Source organism: Trichosurus vulpecula, chromosome 5 (assembly GCF_011100635.1).
Source record: "Trichosurus vulpecula isolate mTriVul1 chromosome 5, mTriVul1.pri, whole genome shotgun sequence".
In the NCBI taxonomy this organism is placed as follows: domain Eukaryota; kingdom Metazoa; phylum Chordata; class Mammalia; order Diprotodontia; family Phalangeridae; genus Trichosurus; species Trichosurus vulpecula.
In genome coordinates, this window is record NC_050577.1 from 275,437,043 (window position 1) to 275,460,690 (window position 23,648).

At 39.6% G+C, this 23,648-nt stretch overlaps 1 protein-coding gene across 1 annotated transcript in view; it reads left to right on the top strand.

Moving 5' to 3' along the window:
- Nucleotides 1-17,269, top strand: part of LIMA1 (LIM domain and actin binding 1) — a 105,375-nt gene extending 88,106 nt beyond the window's left edge. The window contains exons 8-11 of the mRNA XM_036761161.1: nt 1,161-1,218; nt 3,235-3,344; nt 13,757-13,890; nt 15,006-17,269. Of these exons, the coding sequence (XP_036617056.1) occupies nt 1,161-1,218; nt 3,235-3,344; nt 13,757-13,890; nt 15,006-16,005 (1,302 nt within the window). The 3' untranslated portion in view covers nt 16,006-17,269. The remainder of the gene's footprint in view (nt 1-1,160; nt 1,219-3,234; nt 3,345-13,756; nt 13,891-15,005) is intronic.
- The last annotated feature ends 6,379 nt before the right edge of the window (nt 17,270-23,648 follow it).

Genomic DNA, 23,648 nt, shown 5'->3' on the forward strand with positions numbered 1-23,648 from the left:
TTGAGGACTTCCTTCAAAGCTCACTCCTCAAGTTCCCCGTCTATCTACAGAGTATGTCCAGCTTCCTTTTTATAAACAGCTAGGTGATTCAGTATATAGAATGCTGAGTCAGAAATCAGGAAGACCTGAGCTCAAATCCAGCCTCAAACACTGACTCTGTGACCCTGGGCAAGTTGCTTAATTTCTGTTTGCCTCAGTTTCCTCAAGTGGAAAATGGGGGTGACAATAACACCTTCTTGGGTTGTTGTGAGGATTGAATGAGATCATATTTGTAAAGCAGTTAGCACAGTGCCTGGCACAAATAGGTGCTTAATAAATGTTTGTTCTCTTAAAGGCAAAAGGGGCATGGTTAATCCTCAGCTAGCTAATCACTGGAAGTTCTTTATGTTTTTTTCAGTTGTTTCCTTCCAATGACCAAAGTCTTGGAATGTAATCAGGATGTTTAGGAAATCTCCCAAATTTGAGGAGGTGCTGGCCTGTTCTTAGTTTGACAGCCTCCTGCCTGGGATTTTAATCCTTTGTATATGAATAGAAAAGCATGATTTGGGGAGTTAACATACAGACCTTAGCATAGGTCTAAGGCTAAGTTTGTTAAGAGCTGAAGGAATGCTTGTTTTTTAATAAGAAATCAAACTAATCATCTCAGTCAATAGCTGCAGCTTCTCATCTAGAATAAACTAGCAAAAACATTGAAGGGATATAGTAAACTTATTAAATCTAGATACTTCTTTAGGTTCTCTAGAGAAGTATTCCATACTTCCCTTTCTTAAGAATGCTTTTAATTATAGTTGGGGAATTAGGAATAGCAAATAAGAATATTTTTGATATTGGATAATTTTATTCTCATTTTTTGAGAGACTTGTGGTAGCCTTTCTCATTCATTCCATCCCTTTATAGAGTTGTGGCTTAGGGGATCTTTTACAGAGGGAGATGATATACACTTCTGGCAGCTGAATGCAATCTGTTTCTAACTTTCTTGTGTAATTGAAATGCACATTAATGGCCTCATAAAATATATTTTGCCGCCTTTTATTTAAATGCTCAGCTGTTCTGTTGCCTGTTACTTCCCTCAGGCAGTCAGTGACTTAGTGGAGTCAGCAGGTTTTAATAGTAGTTCCCTCTTTATTTTTAATGTGATTCATAATTTTCTTTTGTTGTAGATTCCAGCAACTGAAAACAGCCTGACATTCCATTCCAACATTACTGAAGATGGCTCCTGTAAGTATTCACTTTTAGATCTTGCAGTTTGGAGGGTGAGGTATTCCCTTTGTGTGCCACACTTGAGCCAGGATTATCCATATTACTTGTTGGCTTTCAGGAAGTAGCAGCTGTCTCTTGCTTACGACCAGCAATTAGTTGATCAAATAATGAAATTGTAAGGAATGATGCCTGAAAAATACCTCATGCTTAACTCATGAGGTAGGGAACAGTTGTTTAAATTTAGCTTGACTTGAAGGATGAAAGAAATACTTTTAGTGCTATTATCATTAAAATCTTCCTTTTTTGGTGCCAAATATTTTGGTCATTAAGGATAACCTGATTATGAAATTATTTTTCTGTTTAAATTTTTTTTGAGAAATGGTACTTCATATGGAAATGATATGCAGGTTTATAGTTTTTAAATAATCTTTTCCTTAGTTATCTAAATGTATTCTCTCACCTCCAAATCAGGTTTAAGGTTTTGTTCTTACAGTGCTGTTCTAATTAAATCTATTCTGATTTTTGTGTGTTTGGAGTCATTCTGAAGCTAAAGACTCCAAGAAATGAAAACCTTCTGGTTTGACTTACTTTATTCTGTGATTCTGGGTTTGCAAGGTAAAAAAATACTTCATTTGCCCAGTTTAATCAATAGAGTGGACACAAAACATTCCATAAGGGATAGAGAAAATGATATCAGAAAAGAGACAGTTTTGATTAGATAAAAGGTAAAAGTTTTTGCACAAACAAAACAAATGCCACTGAAATTAGAAGAAAAATCAACTGGCAAAAAAAGTCTTTGCTGCAAGTTACTCTGATGAAGTATATAGATAAGATATATAAGGAATCTATTAAAATTCATAATAATAGCCATTTCCCTAATTGATAGGTAGTCAAAGGATATGAATAGGCAGTTTTCAAAAGAAGAAAGCCAATAGCCATATGAAAATGTGCTCCAAATCACTAGTAATCAGAGAAATTAAAGTTAAAGCAACTCCGAGGCTCTACCTCAGACTGTCGAAGATGACGAAGAAAGGAAAAAAGTAAATGTTGGAGGGGCTTCAGGGAAAAGGGCACACTAATGCATTCTTAGTGGAGCTGTGAATTGTTTTTAGTCATTCTGGAAAGCAATTTGGAACTCTGCTTCAGAATTACTAAATTGTTCATACCCTTTAACCTAGCAATGGCAGTGCTAGGCCTGTATCCCAAAAAAAATTCAAAGAAAGAGGAAACGGAGCCATGTGTATAAAAATAATTATAGCAGTTCTTTTTGAGGGTGCAAAGAGCATCAATCATTGTGGGAGTGGTTGAAGAAATTATGGCATATGAATGTAATGGAAAGCTATTGTGCTATAAGAAATAATAAGAGAAACACTTTCAAAGAAACCTAGGAAAACTTGTATAAACCGATAGAAAGTGAAGTGAGCAGAACCAGGAGAACAGTTTCTATAACAACAACAACATTGTAAAAAAAGAGAGAGAGAGAGAGCTTTAAAAGACTTAAGAACTCTGATCAGTGCAATGGGAAGGGAAAGAAAATGGATTTGTATTAATTAAAAAATAAAGTTTTTAAAAAATAATGAAAGGGATAGTTTTCGTGAAGCTTGGAAAGAGATCTGTATGAACTGATGTAAAATAAAGGAAGCAGAACCAGGAGAATAATTAAATTAAAAAAACTATACAACTTTGAAAGTCTTAACTCTGATGAATGCATTGACCAGCCACCATTACAGATGACTGACTGATGACGAAGCATGTTACACACCTGCTGGCAGAGAAGTGGTAGATTCAGGATGCAGTGAGACATCCATTTTTGGACATAGCCAATGTGGGAATTTGTTTTGCTTGATTATGCACATTTGTTACCAGGATTTTGTCTCTTTTTTTTTTCAATTTGGGAGGGGGGACGGATGGGAGGGAGAGAAAATAAACGTTTATTAGTTGAAAAAAGTGAAGATAAATCAAATTTACATTAAAAACCTCAGTGAAGAATAAAAATAAAAACATTTTATTTCCTGTCCCCTATCATTGGACTAGGTAACTCCCAGAGTGAAAGTGAAATCCAAAAGCCTGTACATCTCAAGCAGCCAAGTCCTGACTCCAGAGCTGCTGGCTATTCAGAAAGTTCTCTTCCTAAAGCAACAAAGGTATAGTAACCACTTATTTCTAAGGTCTTGTAGCAATTAATAAGTATTCCTTACTCCTTAACTGTCATCTCCAGGGTTAGTTTATTTTTTAATCTCGTGATAATAATAGTGCATGTTTATACAGTGAAGGCAGGTTCTAAATAAGAATACTTTTAACCATTCAGCTTTCCTAGAAAATCTTGTATCTTCTGTCCAGGTGTTAGTGTCGAGAGTTAGAAGTATATCACAAGCCTACTGAACACAAAAGAGTCACAAAATCTTAGGAAAGCTAAAGTTGCTTTGTTTTTTAGAAAATAACAAAGGCTACAAATATATCATAAGTTGTGATTATTTAAGTACAGTTTCTGATTCTTTTGTTTTGAAAACAATCCTTAATCTCTGGTGATCCTTAGCTTCTAAGGCCCATTTTTGATCTATAGGAGATTCCAAATTTAAAATTGAGTCATTTTCCCCCTAAATAGGTCTTTACCATTGTAGGAAATAGAACACCACAGCCAAATACTATATGTTATGGAAGGGAACTAGAGAAGTGGCTGGCTCAGTAATAGTGATTTTATTCAACACATTTATTGAGTGGCTGTTATGTGCAAGGCCCTACCAAGAGTGAAGTTGTCTAAGAGCACAGTCTTATCTTCTTAGGAGCTCCTCATATCAAGTCTAGTAGGTGCCAAGCAGGCACAAATACTGTACCGTCCAGCTGCATGTTCGATGGGCTAGCCCATCACCTCCAGGATCAAATAAAATTTTGTAATTTTTAAAGCTCTTCACAGCCTGGTTCCTTCTTCCCTTCCCTGTCTTCTTACACTTTACTCTGTGATGTAGCTGTATTAGCCTACTTGCTGTTCTTCAAACAAGACACACCATTTCAGTCAATCAGTCAGTAAACATTAAGCAACTTCTACGTGCCAGGCACTGTGAGATGACATGCAAACAGGCACATACAAGCTGTCGGCAGAATAAGTTGGAAATAATCAACAGAGGTCACTGGAATTAGGAAGAATTGGGAAATGCTTCTTGTAAAAGGTACAGTTTGCTGAGATTTGAAGAAAGCCAGGAAAGCCAGGAGGAGGAGATGAGGAGGGAAGAGCATTTGAAGGCACCAGAGAGCCTATGGAAAGGCCTGGAATGCTCTCCCTCCTGGATTCCTTCAAGACCTAGATGAAATTCTGCTTCTCCAAGAGGCTTTCCCAAATTCCCCACCCCCCACCCCGGGCAGTCTCTGACTTCCAGGAGCTTTCATTTTAATATGGAGAGGGACACATAAAAGGAAGTGGTGACCAGGAAGGGGTTGGGCTAGGTTTCGTTTGGTTTGGTTTGAAAGGTTACTAGGATGATGAGTGGAGTCATTGACTCGCTCTGCCCAGAAGCAATTGGCAGTATTGATTAGCTCATTAATCTGAAGAGTAGAGGGAGGGGCAGTCCCCAGGGAAAGGACCATGCCGAAGTAGACATCTGATAGCCGAGCAACGAACTGAGGTAGATAGAGCTGGCTCAGCCTGACAGAGGACCACAGAAGACTACAAAAAAGATCTCTGATCTGGGGGTCAAGTTGTCTGGGAAGAAGATGGCTGAGGAATAAAAAGTATCTCAGAAGGCCCAAGTTCAGGCTGAAAGAAATTAAACTGAGAGTCAGGAGCCCTGGGTTCTGGTCCCTGCTCTGATATGAAATCTGGACCTCTATTTCCTTCTTTGCCAAATATGGAAATTGGATAAGGTGGTCTTTAAGGTTCTTTCTAGCTCTGACAGCCTGTGGATTTATTGGATTTGGCCTCCCTTTGACTTCAACTCAGCTCAGCCAGTAAACATTTATTAAGCCCCTACTATGTGTCAGGTATCATCCTAAGCCCTGGGAGTAGGAGCTAAATGAGCCCTCCTCTGTAAGCTTGAGTAATTTACTTCTTTCTGAGTTGGACTAGATGATCCCCAGTGTCCCTTCCAGCTCTAACATTTTGTTTTGATACCTTGAGGGTTTGGGGGGTGTTGCTTCAAGCCCTCTTTTGGTGCCCCCTCCCTACAATGGGAAGCCTCTTTGTTCTAGGGAAGGAGTCCTTAATCTTTTTTGTGTCTTGGACCCTTTTAGCAGTCTGTTAAAGACTACAGATCCCTTCTCAGAATAATGTTTTAAAATAATTAAAGGAAATGCTAAATTTAAGTTAGAGGTTAATGAAATATTAAAAATAGCTTTTTTTCTTAACCAACTTCACAGGCCCCCTGTAATCTAACCATGGATTCCTTAGGGATTCATGGACCCCAGGTTAAGAATCCTTGCTTTACAGCAGTGGTATCCAGCTCAAATTGAAATGGATCTCTGTAGCCATATTGGCTTGGAAAACCACAAATTAGCGTTATCTATGTTATATTGTGTTTTTTAAATTTTATTAAACATTTCCCAATTACATTTTAATCTAGTTGTGGAAGTTTGACACCTTTGCTCTGGAGTTTACCATCCTCCTCAATAATCAGGCTTCTTAGATGCTAAGTGGCAAGAAACAACTGACAATTCCAAGTTATCAAAAATAATTAGTTAAAATAGGAAACTACATTGTTTTCTGCCAAGAGGTAATGGCCCCAGTTGTTGCTTCATGATGTCCTTGGGACTGGTCCTGGGGACTGTGTTGCCTCCTATCACCACTCTTCCACCAGGATTTGGTTTGTGATACCCCAGCTACAAAAAATTCTGGCAATAACAGTTGTTCTCACTAAAATGTGCTTGAAGTTCCCTTGGATTAGGGAGGAAAGTGCCTCAGAAAAAACTTGTTTCTCAGCCCAACCCTATTCCTCCAGGCCTTTTAGTACTGATCCAGAGTAGAGACTTTTCTTTCTACTTCTCCAACATTCCTAAAGCTGGTCAGATGAAATAAATTTGTCCAGAGCCTTCACCTTGCTTTGGGACTTTCTATAATACCATAGAGAAGAGACAGGTTACGTGTCCTTGCCCTTCACCATGACCACATTAGTCCTTGATTTGTGGGTCTATTCTCAAACTTGGGGTTCTATATTCAGACTAGATTGAAGCAGCCCAGCTGTCTGTGCTTTCAGGCCAAAGTCTAAAGCCTACTAATGTAAATAGACCATAATCTAGGATGTGAATCCTGTTTAAAGCTGCTAGTGCTACTTAGCACTGCTAACATTTATTGCTTGCTTTATGAACCATTACTGATTTTTCACCACAGCTCCTGTAAGAAACAAGCTCACTTTGTAGTCATAGTACAGCTAAGAATAACTGGTTCTATAATAGATATTTGTTGAAGACCCTTTCAATCACTGAATTTTCTTTGTCTATGGAATTTTATGTGATTAAGATGAAAGTTATTTGTCAAGAAAAATGTTTCTGTTGTCCCAAAGCCATTCCTTGATTACCTGTTACTGTACTTTATATTGGGGGCTTAGCTTACAGTATTTGACATCTTAAATAAAGAAAAAATTATATATTTTTCCTCTTAAGGATTTGGAAGCATTTATCAACATTCTGTGGTTCATTAGATCATTTATTTAGAGAAATTACTAATCATGTAAAGGTCACAGTTTCAATCTTTATAAGGGCCAATTAGTTTTCTCCTTTTCCATGACCATACAGTGCACCCTTTCTCCAGCTAATATTTTTGAAAATGAGTAACAGTGATCCCAAGGGGAATAGGAAAAGTATATGGTGATGGAGCCGTATAAATCCATTATTACTATTGGAAAAACAAGTATGTACCCCATCATATCAATGGTCATTCATATGTATATGACATTATTTGTGAATATTGGTTATGGACTTATCACTTCTCTTAATCCCAAAGTGTTTGCAGTGTTTTGGGCTTGGAACAGTGGAATGCAAAGAAATTAATATAGTTTCTCTGAAGCCAAACAGCAGAAAAATGACAGCGTAGGGCTAGGCATGGTACAGTGAAAAGAAGAATACAGACTCTGGAGTGAGAAGATGAGGGCTCAAATTCTGTCTCTGAGATGATCCGTATGACCTTCAAGTAACCTCATGGGGCTTCAGTTTCATGAGTAGAGTGGACCATGGATGGAGTGCTGGGCCCAGAGTCAGGAAGACATGAGTTCAAATCCAACCTCAGATCCTTGTTAGCTGTGTGATCCTGTGCCAGTCATTTAACCCTTATTTACCTCAGTTTCCTCAATTGTAAAGTGAGGATAATAATAGTCCCTATCTCCCAAGGTTGCTGTGACGATCCAAATGAGGCAATAGTTTGGCACATAGCAGTACATAAATGCTTATTCCTTTTGTCTTTGTGCCTTTCTTCTTCCCTTTCTAGACCTGTGAACCTATGGTCTTTTCTTTTCCCACCAAAAAACACATCTTATTTTGGAATTTTTACATTTCTAGGCTGTGTAGAATATTCACGTGGAAGTCAGAGTTTGAAGTTGTTGATGACAGTCCTACTCTTAACTGTGATGAAGTCACCAAAACTTTGCTGTGCTTTTCCCTGTATGTAAAGCAAGGTTTATAATACTCTCTTACCTGATATTTAATAGAAGCACCGTCTTAAAGATTGTTTTGCCAAACAAAAGAGAAGAAGGAAGAGTGCAAGTTCACCATGGCAACAGTGACCTCTGGATATGGCTTATGTTCACTGTTATCCAAATTGATATGGGTGTTATTAGGGAAAGTGGCTGACTGGGTCAAAGACAAAGAACTAGAAGCAGCAGCGGTAGCTATATATACTGACCAGACATTGACCCACGTGGCACATAAACAGGTCAAAGCACCCTGAGCTATATGAAAGTACGAGGAACGCTTACAGAGAAAACCCCTCTGTGAGCTCCAGATAATACTGTATCCTGATGGCAGCGATTAAATAGGAGTTTCTTAGTTAACGGTGCTATCTTTCTATGGAGAGAAGATCTGTATTGAGTCAACTATTCAATGGTAAAAGTATTGGGTGATAGGAAGAAATGACTTTTCACTGCTATGGTCTTTGGCGTCATTAAAAAGAAAGTGGTTCTAGTTAGATGTGGGAAATAGTATGATACTAAATAACTGTTAAGAAGGTACTGCCAGCGTGGGGGTACGTTCTCTTTAAATACTAAAATCTGAGTGATTTGAATGAGAACCTATCTAGCTAAGAAGTATTGATTTTAAAACAAGGAAAAAATGTTGCTCCTGGATGAGTACCTACCTCCATGTGTTTAGTGCAGTTGCAAGCAAAGGGCTCCCAGTGCACCAGATGCTATGTATTCATTGAAGGTTGTTACTATTTGTCTCTTCCAGCTTCTGTTTCCTGCTCCTGGTACCTAATTTCTGTTCCTGCCTTCTGCTTTCCTCCTAATGTGAGCTCAACTTGCAACTTTCTCTCAGGTTCTCCTTTCTATTAATTGTGCTTTAACCTCTGCCTATAGGACTATTTTCCGTATGTGTATATTTGTAAAGAAAAGTATTGCTGAAGCTTTATTCCCTATAAATATACTAACTCATAAATTCCCTATAAATATACTAACCCCCTATACTAACTCATCTCTATATATGTAATCCCTTCCTCCTACCCTAACTTCACAGGTACTGTTACCTGTCCTGTTATTTATTACGTTCAGGATAATGGTTGTTACCCAAGAATAGCGATATTTACAAATCCTATAACTGAAAAGGGAGTTTGAGTTTGTATTTAATTTGATTGGGGCCTTTGTTCTATAACTGTTAACAGTATGCATTTTGTGACTTAGATGAAGCTTTTCAGTAGTCTCAATTCTACCATATATTCAGAATTTACTTATAACCATACTTACTGAACACCAGGACCCAGTCTTTTGAGGGTAAACCTAATTGAAGGCATCTTAGTTATATGTTGAATCTAGTTGGGATGAAAAAAAAATCCAAGCCCCCATTGATATTAACATGATTACTTCCAGCAGGGTAAAATAAAGAAATTTGTATATAATGGAAGAATTTGAGTGACCTTGTGGAATTGAAAAAAAAAGTATAGATAACATTTCCCTTTTTTGTTTGTTGTTGAGTTTCTTAGAAAGGAAATTGCTTCCTGGCTTGAAAGTAGGCTATTTCTAGCTTCCTTATTGTTATATCACTCAAATCTAATTTGGATGTTTATCACTAATTATTATATTACCTCTTTATTATATTATCCTTTTCCCTCTTCCCTTTTTAATTCTTCATTCCTTTTCTGTTCCTCATTTTCTTTTAATTGACATAGTCCTTTCTCCATTCCTTCCTTTTGTAATATGACAACAGTGAGCCCTGGTGTGTAGGTTCTAAGTTCAATTTTTTATCAACATTATGTCCTGCCCACAGCCAGTTTATTATGAGCCTACCCTATTTGTTCAGGTCATTATAAGGATAAGGACTATTCAATGATTTACTTAGTGTGTTTTCTATCGAGATCTTATGCTAGTCATCCTGGTAATAGTTATGTTGCTTTGACGTCAATCTGAAGTTGTTCTAGCCAGATCTTTATACATCTACCACTTATAGAAGCGCTTACTGTTATGGGTATCAGGCTCTTTACCCACTTTTGGTTCCCATATGGCCATTTGTAGCAACAATTCAGCTAGCAGCTATTGTGGGGTGTAAGAACCAACAAGACCAGTAACAAGAGCTGCCAGTACAGGTTCTTTTGATCTGCTATACTAAGGAAAGTAACTTTAAGGGGTTAACAATCTTTAATCAAACACATATATAGATAGATACACACATACATACATATATACACTCACTTAGTTCAGGAGGAAAAGCCAGCAACCTGAACTTCAGAGCAAATACAAATAAATTACAAACATACACAATATAAACAGACCAAACCACAATTAATAGTTACCAGGAAAGCATCAACATCTGAGTTTACAAGCCGGGGGCTCTTAAAATGGCTGCCCAGAGTCCCGCACCACTCTTCTAGTGAGAGCCCTAAGGGAGAATGCCAAGCTCTGGGTTTATATATCTTGTTCAGGGTCAAAAGGCATCACAATGTTCGACTCAAACCCATGTGGCCTAAAAGCCTCTGTCGTCACAAACATGTCACTCAAACCCATGCAAACCAGGCTTTCCCTTGAGGCAAGGAGGTCATCAAAGACTTCTAATTTAATCAAAGAAACAAAGGCCGGTCTCATCAAGGGCACCTGATTAAATAAGTGCTAAAAGAGGAAACAAAAAAATAAAGGCCCACCTTAATTACCAGTATACCATTTCCCATCACATAAACTTTGGTTATCACCCATGAGGTGGTAGGTCACATTAGAACTTTGATAGTTAATATTTTATATTCTCAAGAAGCAGAGAATAGCAAGTTAACACCTCCTTGAATATATGAGAGACCACGTACACTTTACATTCCATGTTGCAGAAGAAGATAACTATGTTTTGACCTTTCAAGTATTTTAATGAGTTAACGAGTTTTCTTTTAGGTACATCTCCCTCTTCTTCCCTTTCCTCACTCTATAGCATTTTAAATTTTGGCAAATTTTAGAAATCTTATAGCAGGTCATGGGTCTGAAATTTGGTATATCACTTGAGTTACGGAGTTCTGAGCTGTAGTACAAAGTTAATCAGTTTCCACACTAAGTCTAGTATACCCTAGGGATGTGGGACCATAACCATAAGACTACCTAAGGAGAGTGGAGCCACCACAGGGTGGAAAAACTGAGCAGATTAAAGCTTCTGTGAAGAATAGCAGTGGGGTCAGGCCATGAGTGGCTGAAGCAGGACCACCCTAAAAGAGATAGACCAGTCTCAAAAAATTTTTTTAAAAATAAATTTTGAAAATCTTATTATAGTTTATGCCAGCTTCTGGACCATAATGCCCTGATAAAGGAGCTCCTTTCTACTTTACTTTGTTCCATCTGTACTATGAGATATTTGAGGGTGATTGGGTTGGTTTTGGGGTTTCTTTAAGTTTTATTGCCAATTTGGTTGAATTGTTCTTGCCCAGTCAATTATAAACCAAATAGAATAAAAGATACTTTATGAAAGTGTATTTTCCTGATTCCCAAAGTTAAGTGGCATTTTTGGCCTTGAAACCAATGCTGCATACTCTGTTCCTGTTCCTTGTACTTGACTGTTCCTTCCTTGGGCTTGACATTTGAGGCAAATGTCTTCTTTTGTGTGTTCAGTCAGTTGAGCAGTACACATTTATTAAGCACCTACTGTGTGCCAAGCACTGTGCTAAGTGCTCAAGATACAAAAAGAGATAAAAGAGTCTTTGCCTTCAAGAAACTTACAATCTAATGGGAGAGACAACATGCAAACCAATATATACAAAGCAAGTTATATACAAGACAAATAGGAAATAATTAAAAGAGGGAAGGTACTAGAATTAAGAGGGGTTAGGGAAGGCTTCCTGTTGAAGGTGGGATTTTAGTTGTGACTTAAAGAAGAGGAATAGAGCAGAGGAAGGAGAGCATTTCAGGTATGGAAGACAACCACAGAAAATTCCTGGAGCCCAGAAATGGAGTGTCTTGTTTGTGGAACAGATAGGAGGCCAGTATCACTTGATCGAAGAGTATGTATAAGGTGTAAGAAGACTGGGGGGGCATGGTGCGGCTAGGTTATGAACGGCTTTGAATGCGAAACAGAACATTTTGTATTTGCTCCTAGAGGCAATAGCAGGCCACTAGAGTTTATTGAGTAGGGGAATGACATGAGCAGACCTTCACTTTAGGAAAATCACTTTGGTGGCTTAATGGAGCAGGGAGAGACTTGAAGCAGACAGATCCACCAGCAGGCAATTGCATAATCAAGGAGTGAGGTGATGAGGGTCTGCACCAGAGTGGTGGCAGTGTCAGAGGAGAGAGGGGCACATATTCAAGTGGTGTTCCAAGGTGAAATGGACAGGCCTTGGATACAGTAGAGGAGGGGGTTTGAGAGGTAGTGAGAAGTCCAGGATGACTCCTAGGTTGCAAGCCTGAGGGATTGGCAGGATGGTGTTGCCCTCTACAGTAATAAGGAAAATGAGGTGGGGGAGGTTGGGATGAAAGATAATAAGTTATGTTTTGGACAACTGTTTCAAGATGATTGAAAGGCAGTTGGAGATTCAAGATTAGAAGTCAGCAGAGAGTTTGGGGCAAGATAGGTAGATTTGAGCATCCTTAGCATAGAGTTGGTAATTAAATCCACGAGAGCTGATGAGAATCATCAAGTAGCATAGAGGGAGAGGAGAAGAGGGACCAGGACAGAAACCTGAGGGACATCTACTATTAGAGGGAGTGATCTGGAGGAGGATAGAGCAAAGGAGATAAAGAAGGAGCCTTCAGATAACCAGGAAAACCAGGAGTCCAAAAAACCTAGAGAAAAGATAGTGTGTCAAGGAGGAGAGAGTGACCAGCAGTGTCAAAAGCTGCAGAGAGGTCAAGGAGAATGAGGATTGATAAAAGGTCATTGGATCTGGCAACTAAGAGATCATTAATAACGCTGAAGAGAGCAGTTTCAGTGGAATGATAAGGTTGGAAGTCAGATTGTAAGGAGTTAAGAAAAGCTTGAGAGGAGTGGAGGAGGGAAGAAAAAAGGGGGGGAGAGGAGTTACATGATAACTTTATTATATATTTAATAGGAATAGCAAGTTGTATTTAATAGATTTGCAGTTTCATGTACAATCTTTTTTTTCTAGTTTATATGTTATGGAAATTCTTGTTTTATTTCTTCAGTTCAGAATAAAATAAATGTGGACAGCCCTTTTGAGGAGTTTGCCTACAAAGGGTAGAAGAGAGATAGGACAGTAATTAGCAGGGATGTAAGGGTCAAGTGAGGGGAGACACTCCGTGTTTGTAGGCAATAGCAAATTGGCCAGCGGAGAGGTAGAGGTTGAAAAGAAGTGAAAGAATGGAGATGTCAGAGGGGGCAGTCTGTTGGAGATACAAAGTAAGGCCTCTTCACCACTTTGAAACAGGAGGAGGAGAGAGTGGCAGAAGGTCCCTTAGTGAGAGGAAATGAGGAAGAGGGGAGGAGAGGGATTTCATGGCAAATGGTCTCAATTTTTCCTGTAAAATATGAGGCAAAGTTTTCAGGTGAGAGAATGAGGAGAAGGGGGAGCCATGGGAGATTTGAGGAGGGATGAAAAAGTTTAGAAGAGCCACTGTGGAGAGTAAGTAGCATTGTGATAGTAAGTTGATAGGGGAAGTATAGTAGTATTGCCTACTATTGTTGACATGTTCTAATCTCATTTTCCTTACACTCTACTCACAATGTGCATTTTTTGATAGTGGTTTATCCCCTTTTGAATTTCCAGACTTCACTTCACCTGTGCTCAGCAGCTGGTACAACTCAAAAATAGCAAGACATCTTGGGAGAGGAAGACAGGAGAGGCTCTTGGTGTTATGGAGTTAGGTACTAGTAGGCCTAGAAAGGGTTAAAGTCATCTACTAATGAGTATTATGGTTTGGGGCTTCATCTCAGCAGAATGCCAACAAAGTATTTACTAATCTCTACTTGGACTAACTTCATTTATTCTCTCCTTGTTACTTAGAAATTCCAGCTGCCTGCAAAAGAGCCCTGTGTTGAATGTCAGAAAACAGTATACCCAATGGAGCGCCTCTTGGCCAACCAGCAGGTGTTTCACATCAGCTGTTTCCGTTGTTTCTATTGCAACAGCAAACTCAGGTAAGCCAGATAAAAGTAAGGCACCCCCACCCTCCAACTAGTAAGTCCCAGGCCACCTAACATATAACATAAAATTTAAAAAACCGGAAAGGATTTCAAGATTCAGTCCATCTAATCTAACTACTTGCTTCAAAGGAGGTAGTTATATTTGTAGTTAAAAATTTAGGAAGGTGTACATTAAATCAAAATAATCCTTTAAGCCTTCTTTTTAAAATGTATCCTTTTTTCCTATATTATGAAGAGAAGTAGAAAGTCTCTAGGGAACAGGTATCCATCACATTCTTTAGAAGCCATTTCAGTGTCACTTACCTTTATTATTTGGAACTTTTTGGTCTCACCTAAGTCTGTCTTGATAAAGTAAATATTCTTCATACACATGAGGGCGTAAACATTAGTCATTCCTTAGCCTGTCCTCTTCCAAAGTAAAGAACTTCACAATTGTTTCTAAAATATACTTTTTTATAAGCCATTAATTATTGTAATTCTTTTTCTGTGGAATTACTATAGTTTCTTTATGTTCCCTTTAAAATGTAATGCTCCCAGATAGACACCAATATTTCTAAAGGAGTTTCAACAATACTGACTATAGCAAAGACAAGATATCCCATCTCTGTTGAGATGAAGCCCCAAACCACAATCTCAAACCATAGGATACCCTATATAAATATGATAGAAGAAACAAACTGAAGGTGACATTAAAAAAAGATCTGACAAAATACATGCACAATTATAGATTATAAATGTTTGGGAACTTTGGGGTGAACAGATATAGGCAGAAATAATTCGGGAAGACTTCCTGAAAGAAGTAATTGTTTAAAAGTTGAATTTTTGAAAGAAAGGAATATGTAGACTAGCAAGCATATTTCAGGTTCAGTGATGACATTACAAGGGTTCAGAGGTGAGAAAGAACAGATTGTGTGCAATATACAAATAACACAAGCTGGAGTCCAAGGTGACTGAATTAGCCTTTTGATAAGCTTTTCAAAATATGACCTTTGAATATGTCAACATTTCCTCATCCAGTCCATTTTTAAAGCCCTGAAATTTTGTAGAATGCCTTCTATGTAATTGTGTTTACAGTATACTAACTTTATGCTGCTTTTAATTGCTAACAGTCTAGGAACATATGCATCCTTGCATGGGAGAATCTATTGCAAGCCTCACTTCAATCAGCTCTTTAAATCTAAAGGCAACTATGATGAAGGCTTTGGACATAAACCACACAAGGATCTATGGGCAAGCAAAAATGAAACTGAAGAGTCTCTGGAGAGGCCAGCCCAGCTTATAAGTTCAACTGAGAGTCCCCAGAACCCAGGAGTCGAGGATGCTCCCATTGCTAAGGTGGGCATATTGACTGCAAGTATGGAAGCCAAGGCTACGTCTCAGCCAGAAAAGGAAGACAAACCAGCTGAAACAAAGAAGTTGAGGATTGCTTGGCCACCTCCGACAGAACTTGGTAGTTCAGGAAGTGTTTTGGAAGAAGGGATCAAAATGTTGAAGCCAAAATGGCCTCCTGAAGATGAGATCAGCAAGCCAGATACTCCAGAAGATGTAGACCTAGATTTGAAAAAGCTAAGAAGATCATCGTCGCTAAAAGAAAGAAGTCGCCCATTCACTGTAGCAGCATCATTTCGAGCCACATCTCTCAGAAGCCCCAAAACCCTGTCTCCACCTGTTAGGAGAGACTGGAGCATGCAAGAACAGAGTGAGAAACTTGAGGGGAGTGCAATGATGGAGAGAAAACAGATAAAGAAAGGCAAAGTCAAGGAGAATGGGAGTGTGGAGAAAGTGGACTGGAAGAACAAAGAGAGAAGGAGGAGCAGGGAAAGTCCCGATATCGAGGAAAGGGATGATAAGTTTGTAGAGAATGGTCAAGTAGTAGGTGCAGATACATGTGAAGATGTAAACACAGAACATCAGTCCTCACTAAAATCAAAGTCCCCAAATTGTTCCAACTACGTGGATAACAGACCCATCAAGGAATTTGCAACTTCTCAGAATCGGAAATCTCAGGATGTGGGATTCTGGGAAGAAGAAATAGAAGAGTTATCAGTGGAAGAGCAAATAAAGAGGAATCGGTATTATGATGATGATGATGAAGAAGATGAAAAATAAATGGCTTTTAACTAGAAAATTTGCAAAGGTGCTGGGCCTTAAATTGGTAATAGTGTTAGTAAGCAGCTGCCATCCGTGAACGTGATGCTTTAACTGCACGTGAACAGATAACCTTAGAACTATAATTTATCTGGAAGTAAATTTGGTATTAAAATGCAGTGGATGGCATTTCCAGCTTACAAGTACCTCTTCTTAAATTATTAGCTTCTTCAGACAAACCCCATATTGCTACCCAAATGAAAATAAATGCAAGAGATCTTGTTACTTAAATCCTTTGATTTTATGCAAAGATAATACGTGCATTAAGTACTTTGAAGTTGAAGTCTTGTACATTCAAAGACAAAAATTACACTAAATGATTCTTTTCAGGATTTTCTTGTGTTCTTCAAAACCAGGGTTGCAGCCAGATTTCAGTGACAAACTATTACTTCAACAAACACTACCACGGACTAGGGACCAGTTCAGAAGGGTCTTAGAAGCCTAACAATTATGATTGAATGCACTTTAGCATAAAGGGCACAAATAGCATATTTTCTAATGAAAAATTTAATTGCTTAGTATTCATTCAAGTGATCAAATTTTTAGTCTCTTTAAAAATAAACTCATTTTCTCCTTTAAATCAGTTTTAAAAAATAAATATACCATTTGCGTTTTCCAAGCCGCATTCTATAATGAAATTGTTAGGGGATAACACCAGCAATCTTGGTGGAATATCTTTTGAGGGAATTGACATTCGTCCTTAGGCGACAGTGTTGGGTTAGGGGTGGGGTTCAGCTATCACCCAAATAAAATACAACATTTGCCAAGGAGTTTTGACATCTTTGCAAGAAACTGTTCAGTATCCTTTCTCTGTAGGATTCATGTTCTCTGTAATTTACTTAATATGACAACATTCTTGAGACTCTTTAAAAACCTGGACCTCTGTGGAGACTTCATTTGTAATACTTAATTAGCTTTGAAATGTATCAGTTACGTTAAAGACAATATTCCCAATGTAAAGCTAGACCAGCTGTCGTCCTTTTTCTTGCAACTTGTTTCTTGTGTTAAGATTTCTGAACACTTCAAATATTTGATTACGTTTATTTTACATAATTTATATTCCAGATTGGGGTGGGGGGCGGGGTTTAAACTGTAGACTTTCGTACTGTCTCTTTAGAAATTTAGCTCCGATTATATTTTTTAGAGATGTAAAATATTCTGCTTTCTTACCAATATCTCTCATAATGAAACATTTTTATCCAATAAAGCTTTCCATTTACATTTAAGACTTTTCTGATTGTCTTTTTTTCTCTCTCTTACATTGTTAGAATCTCCTAAATCAATATTCTTCCCATAGTTGTCAAAGAAGGGCAAAAACAGAAATCTTGAGCTACCACAAAGTGATGTGGTATCTTCAAACCAGTAGGTGGTGGTAATGGACTGCTCTTGAATGTCAGCGAGTACATGAAGCTGCATTTTATATTGTTTAGTTCTTGTGTATCGAGCCCACGTCTAGTGTCCTCCTTGTTACCGCAAATTTTAAAAGGGCATTTTTGCCTTGGGTTTATAGATGTTCTGTAAATCATCCATTCTGTGTTATATCCTTTGTGATGCCTAGTTGCCGTTTGCAAAGGCCTTGGTACATTCCACAGCTTGGAAACAAAATGTAAATACTTTCAGTCCCCGGGGTTCAGCTCAGGCACCTGAGCTCAGCAGAATTGTATTCCTAATTTTTCACCCAATAGGGACTGAAACAATATATAAATCTCAGAAGCCCTTGCTCACGTGTTTAAGTGCCTTCAGCCTAACTACCCTAGCATTATCCATGACCCACTGTGTATGGTAATTTGATGAAGAAAAATGTGAGAGTAAGGATTGTATTCACAAACCATCATCCACAAATGTTCGGGAAGCATTATATTTTTCATTAAATCCTAGAAATACAGGGTCATCAGGGGGTACCTAGTCCAACTTTTTCCCCTGATTTATGAATCTATAAAATCCCGGACGCGTCATCTTTTACCTTTTGCTTAGAACATCTCCAGAGATGGGAAACTTGTATTTCGTTATCTCATTTGAAATAGTACGTAAAGTCCTTTGTAAGCCTTAAAGCTCTATGTAAATGTTAGGTGTTACACACAAAAGGCAGTCCATTCCGTTTTTTGAAACGGACTTGTTAGGAATTAATACTGAATTGAACTGTGACTCATAACTTCTACTCATTAATCCTTTGTCTTCCTTCTGGAACAAGGCAGAATCAATCTATTCCTTCTTCCCAAAGGAACCTCTATATTTGGCAACTCTGAACTGATGTTAAGTAGTCAAAGGAAAGCCCAGCTTTTTGCCCTCCAAAAGCGCTCGCGCGCGCTCTCTCTCTCTCTCTCTCTCTCTCTCTCTCTCTCTCTCTCTCTCTCTCTCTCTCTCTCTCTCTCTCTCTCGATCTCTCTCTCTCTCTGCCCCCCTCTCTTTCTCTCCTTCTCTCCCTCCCCCCCACACACTTATATACAGAAAAGACAGAAGTTGAGCATGTCACGGGATGGTGTGCTGTATGAGCCCCTAAAGTCAGCTTTGCTGCTGTTGTTCAACTAAGGAGCAAGGAGAGTTGAAGCAGGTGGCCGTTGGTGGCCATAATGCTGAGGAATAGAGGATGGTGGCTATTTGCATCAAAATTGGGCCCGGCTTAGCTCAAGCACCATGTCAGCCTCATCACTAGTTCCTTCAAGTGGGCAGAGAGGTGGTACAGTGGATAGAGTGCCGGTCCTAGAGTCAGGAAGACTTATCTTCCTGTGTTAAAATCCGGCCTCAGACACTTTAGTAGCTGTGTTGACCCTGGAGAAGGAAATGGCAAACCGCTCCACATTTGCCAAGAAAACCCCAAATGGGGTCACGCAGAGTCAAACAGCAGCAACAGCAATTCCTGCTAGTATCCAATTTATTCATTGCTGAGCATCTCTTTAGAATTTGCAACCGTTGCCTGACTGACCTTGACTAGGTATTTGAAATTAGGCTGAAATCTTAAAGCTAACAATTGGAAAGGACACATTCAGTTGGCGGCACACTACTGTGCCTTTTCACTGGCTGCGTCCCTCTTGCCTGGAATGCCCTTCCTCGACTCTACCTCCTAGTTTCCTGGCTTCCGGAAAGAATCAGCTCTAATCCCACCCCTGCAACAGGTCTTTCTCAATCACCCGTAATGCTAGTGCCATCCCTCTGAGATTGCCTTCCTCTTACACCGTATACATTCTGTTTATACTAAGTAACTTGCACTATGTCTTCCCCATTAGAATGAGAACTCCTTGCTGCCAGAGAACCAAGTTTTTGCCTTTCTTTGTGTCCCCAGTGCTTAGCGTCTATTAAGTGCCTGGCACGTAGTAGGCACTTAATAGAAACTTGAAGACAGCATGGTGTCTGCACAGAAAATGATCACTTTATCCTACAGAAAGGCTAACAACTCCAAGCACATTTAATAGGGAGAAAAAAAAAAACTGGACAGATAATATTGCAGTCGCCTCCCAAACCTGGAAAATGATGTCAATCTTGAATGTCAAGGTGTTTCAATCTTGTGATCTGAGCCTTTATGTTGATGAAGCAGGAGAGCCTCCAGCTCATGACTCTGATGTCAACCCTGCTGCTAAAGGTGACAATTCTTTCTGGTCAAATTACTTCGTGTTGTTGAAAAGGAAAGTAATGTCAACATATCTCATTGTTTACAGAAAGCAATGTATGTCCCAAGAACTAAAATGTGTTCTCTTTGAGTTGGAGGTGGTAAGTATCAAAGCAACTTTAGGTAGTCAGGATTGTGTGTCTTCTGATGCTAGAGAGGTGATGTGGTGTAGTGGAAAGACCCCTGAAATGACAGCCAGTGGCCCTGACTTTGAATCCCAGCCCTCCCACTGGGCTGTGTGACTGAACAGGTTGTTTGGCCATTCTGAACCTCAGCTTCCTTGTTAGGAATATAGGTATAAAACTTTCACTATGTAGGCTTTGTTTTCAGAAAAGCAGATAAATGTAAAGCACTATATAAATGATGAATTATTACATGCAAAGTTAACATTTGCTTTGAGGCTCACAAAATTTACCACTGGGTAAGAGATAGGATTTGCTCCCTTATTTAAATTATTTTTAGAATACAGAGTATTTTCAGTCTTCTCTAGGAGGAAAAACAGCCTTAGCTAAAACTCCATTGGATAAAATAACCCTTTTCAACTTTGCGTTTTGGTCCAGTTGTGCTGAGCCCTTCTCTGATACACTCAACACTGGGTGTGTACATGCTTTAGTTGGTTATAAAATTACCTTATCTCTCTTTGCGTAAGGGATACAGATTTAGTTCTTTCAATCTACTTTCAGATCAATCTAGTCAGCTTCTTGTGGTAATTAACCTTGTAAGTGGCTATAGCTAGGTGTTTTATTAAACAGGTATAAAGTTCCCAAGGCATGAGGCACTCCAGGGCTCAGAGTTCTCAACCTTTGTTCAGTGACAGTTTGCGAGCTTAGCCAGTTACAGGCCCTCCCCCTTCTCTTTTAACCTTTAAAATCCCGAACTAAAGTATAAAAGTGTTGCAATTATAGATCCAATGTCATTTTAAATATCACTTGATTAATTATTACTCCTTTAGGCAACTCTCTGCTTTTCTCAATTCACTCTGATTTCAATCAAAAAGCAATTATGACTGCTCTACTGATAGGCATTGGAGATAAAAATTCAAAAGTGAGAACGTTTCTGCCCTCAAGAAGCTTACAAGCCTACACATCGCTAGGGGATGCAACATAGCCACAGATAAATAAATTTAGAATAAATATACACAATAAATCCACAATAATTTCTGGAGAAAGAGGCATTAACTGGCTCAAGCTTCCAAGATGATCACTTGAAAATTATTTAGTCAGCCTTAAGTAGCTTTTAGAAAGGGGTATTTACTAAAAAGAGTAGGTACAAAACATTTCACCCTCAACTCTGTGACAGCCCCTCCCACAAGAACATATAGAAAATCCAAGAGAAAATGGATTTAAGCTTAGAGAGCTCGAGTTGCTAATCAGGGAAGCTAGCAGATGAAGTGAATAAAACACTGGACTTGAGTTCAAATGTGGCCTCAGACACTAGCTGTGTGACCCTGGGCAAGTCCCTTAACCCTCTTTGCCTCAGTTTCCTCATCTATAAAATGAGTTAGGAAATGGCAAACCACTTCAGTATCTTTGCCAAGGGTACCCCAAATGGCGTTACAAAGAGTTGGGTACAGCTGAACAACTCAGGTCCCAGGTGTTGGAAGTCTTCCTCTCCCATTCAAATTCACTTTAAGCAGGGTTAATTTTTGTCCAATGATCCTTGGCTCCCATTGTAGAACATTGCCTCCAGCTGATCCAGGGATACCATTTGGGACATTGGGAAGATGGGAAGTCCAATATCCTTTGGACTCTTTGAAGCTGAGAAGCCCTTCTCCAGCTGAATTGGAAGGCGAAAGGGAGACGAGAGGAAAGGAAACTTGATCATAGCTTAAGCTAAGGTTTCTTCTCACCCCTCCTCCTAACCCCCCCTCCCAGTAATTCCTTCTCAGGGGGTTCAGCTAGAGCCCCCAATCGCTCCAATACCTTAAATTCTCCCATTCTAGCTAGATCATTAGATGCTTTTATACAAGACCCAGAGAGTATAATAAAATTCCCCAGTCAATTAGAATAGGCCTCTTATCTGGTCATTTCATTTCGTTAAATGGCTATCAAAGACTTTTCATACTTAGTCTTAAGCTCTATGATGGATCAATTGATTGAGATGAGTTCTTACTAAGGTAAGGTATCAAGCCTAAAAGTCGGTGAGGTGTTTTTGAGCTTATTTTTACATCAATGATCTCCTAATTGCTATATATTGACTTCCTCCATCATTTGACACTTTTGACCACCCTCGGTTTCCCCTCTAGGTTTTTGTAAGACTGTTCTCATCTTAGCTATCTGACTGGTCCTTCTCAGCCTTCCATCATGCATGTTACACCCACTGTGGGTGTCCCTAAAGGCTTTGTCTTGGGCCCTCATATTTTCTCCATATACTGTACTTACTCTCAGAAATTTATCCACTCCCATGAGTTTAACTATCTCTATGCATCCAAGTCCCAGATTTATATATATATATATATCTATCCCCTAGTTTCCTGCCTGAGTTTCAAGCCCTGTTTATCTATTGAACATTTCTAAATAAATGTCCCAAAATCCAGGTTTGAAACCTTGGTGTCATCCTTGAACTTCACTATGAATCCCCCCACATATCCAATCAGTTACCAAATCTTATTTCTACTTCTACAACATCTCAAGTCTGTTCCTCTCTACTTGCACAGCCACTACCCTAGTTCAGGTCTTCATTGCCTCCCCCCTGGACTACTGCAATGCACTTCTATGTGGCCTCCCCTCCCCAAACCTCTCCCTATCCCATCCATCCTCCACACAATTGACTAAGGGATTTTCCTAAAGGGAGGCCTGATTACATATCCGTCCATATCCAGTAAACTCTCATGGCCCTCTGTTGCTTCTAGGAGCAAATATAAACTCCTTTGTTGTACATTTAAATCTTCTCAACCTGCCCCCTCCCTATCTTTCCAATAGTCTTACGTATTACCACTTAATGTGTAATTGATGTGCAAGATGCCCTTCTCCTTGAACACTGGGATCCAGCCAAGCTGGCCCATTTTTAGGCCTCAGAGCTGGCTGCCTCCTAGTCCTACCCCGTTCCTGAAATGCACTCCATCCTCACTGTGGATTCTTGGAATACCTGCATTCCCTGGAGACCCAGCTCTTTCGACCCTTCCACAGGAAGTCTTTCCTGATTTGCCCTCCCATCAAACCTGTATTCATTTCGCATTTAAGTATGTATGTAGTTTTGTATATATTGATACAGTACATGCTTATATACGTGTGAGTATATTTATATAGTTCAATGTGTTCATGTTCCTCCATTGGACTGTAGTTATTTTTGGTTTTGGATGAGCAAGGCTTAATTTGTGGCAAACACTTGTTGACCGAGGGATTAATTTAATTCCTCCCGGGCCCAATTTCTTTCCATCTAGCCCAAAGAGGGGAGACTGGTAAGAGTTAAGAGAATGCAAGCATCTCTCGAATGTCCCTCCCTTGTAAGCGCCTTCCCTTAAAATGCCTAAAGAGTGGAATATCGGGTCTTGGAAGGGAGAGTCCAAACAGTGCCAGGAGAAAACAAACACACATGGGGGTGGGAAGATAAAATACTGTTTCACTCCCTTCAGTTCCCGTGTGGGGGAAGGGGGACCCTAACGGCAGGAGGAATGAGCACCGTGCGGGGAAGAGTAAAGGGAAAAACTATGAATTAGGGGGTTTGATGGAGCAGGCACCAGAGCCAGGGCTTGGAAGGGAGGGGCCCTCGGGAGGGGCGGGGTCGGGCCCCGGAGGTAGAAAGGAGAAATGTAGGGCCTGGAGGAACTAGCCCTTCGTAACCTGAGGAAAAGAAAGAGGCGTGGTTGCAAGGAGGGGGCGGGGTCCAGTGTCGGCGGGAGGGGGGCTAGAGGAGAAAAGGAAGAGGGAAGGAGGGAGGGAGCGGGAGAGAGACTAGAGACGAGAGAGGCGGGGCTTGGCGAAGGCGGGTGTGGTGGGCCGGTCTTTGGGAACGGGGAGGCGTGGCATCGAGGAAGGAACCTGGAAGGGCCGTGGCCGGG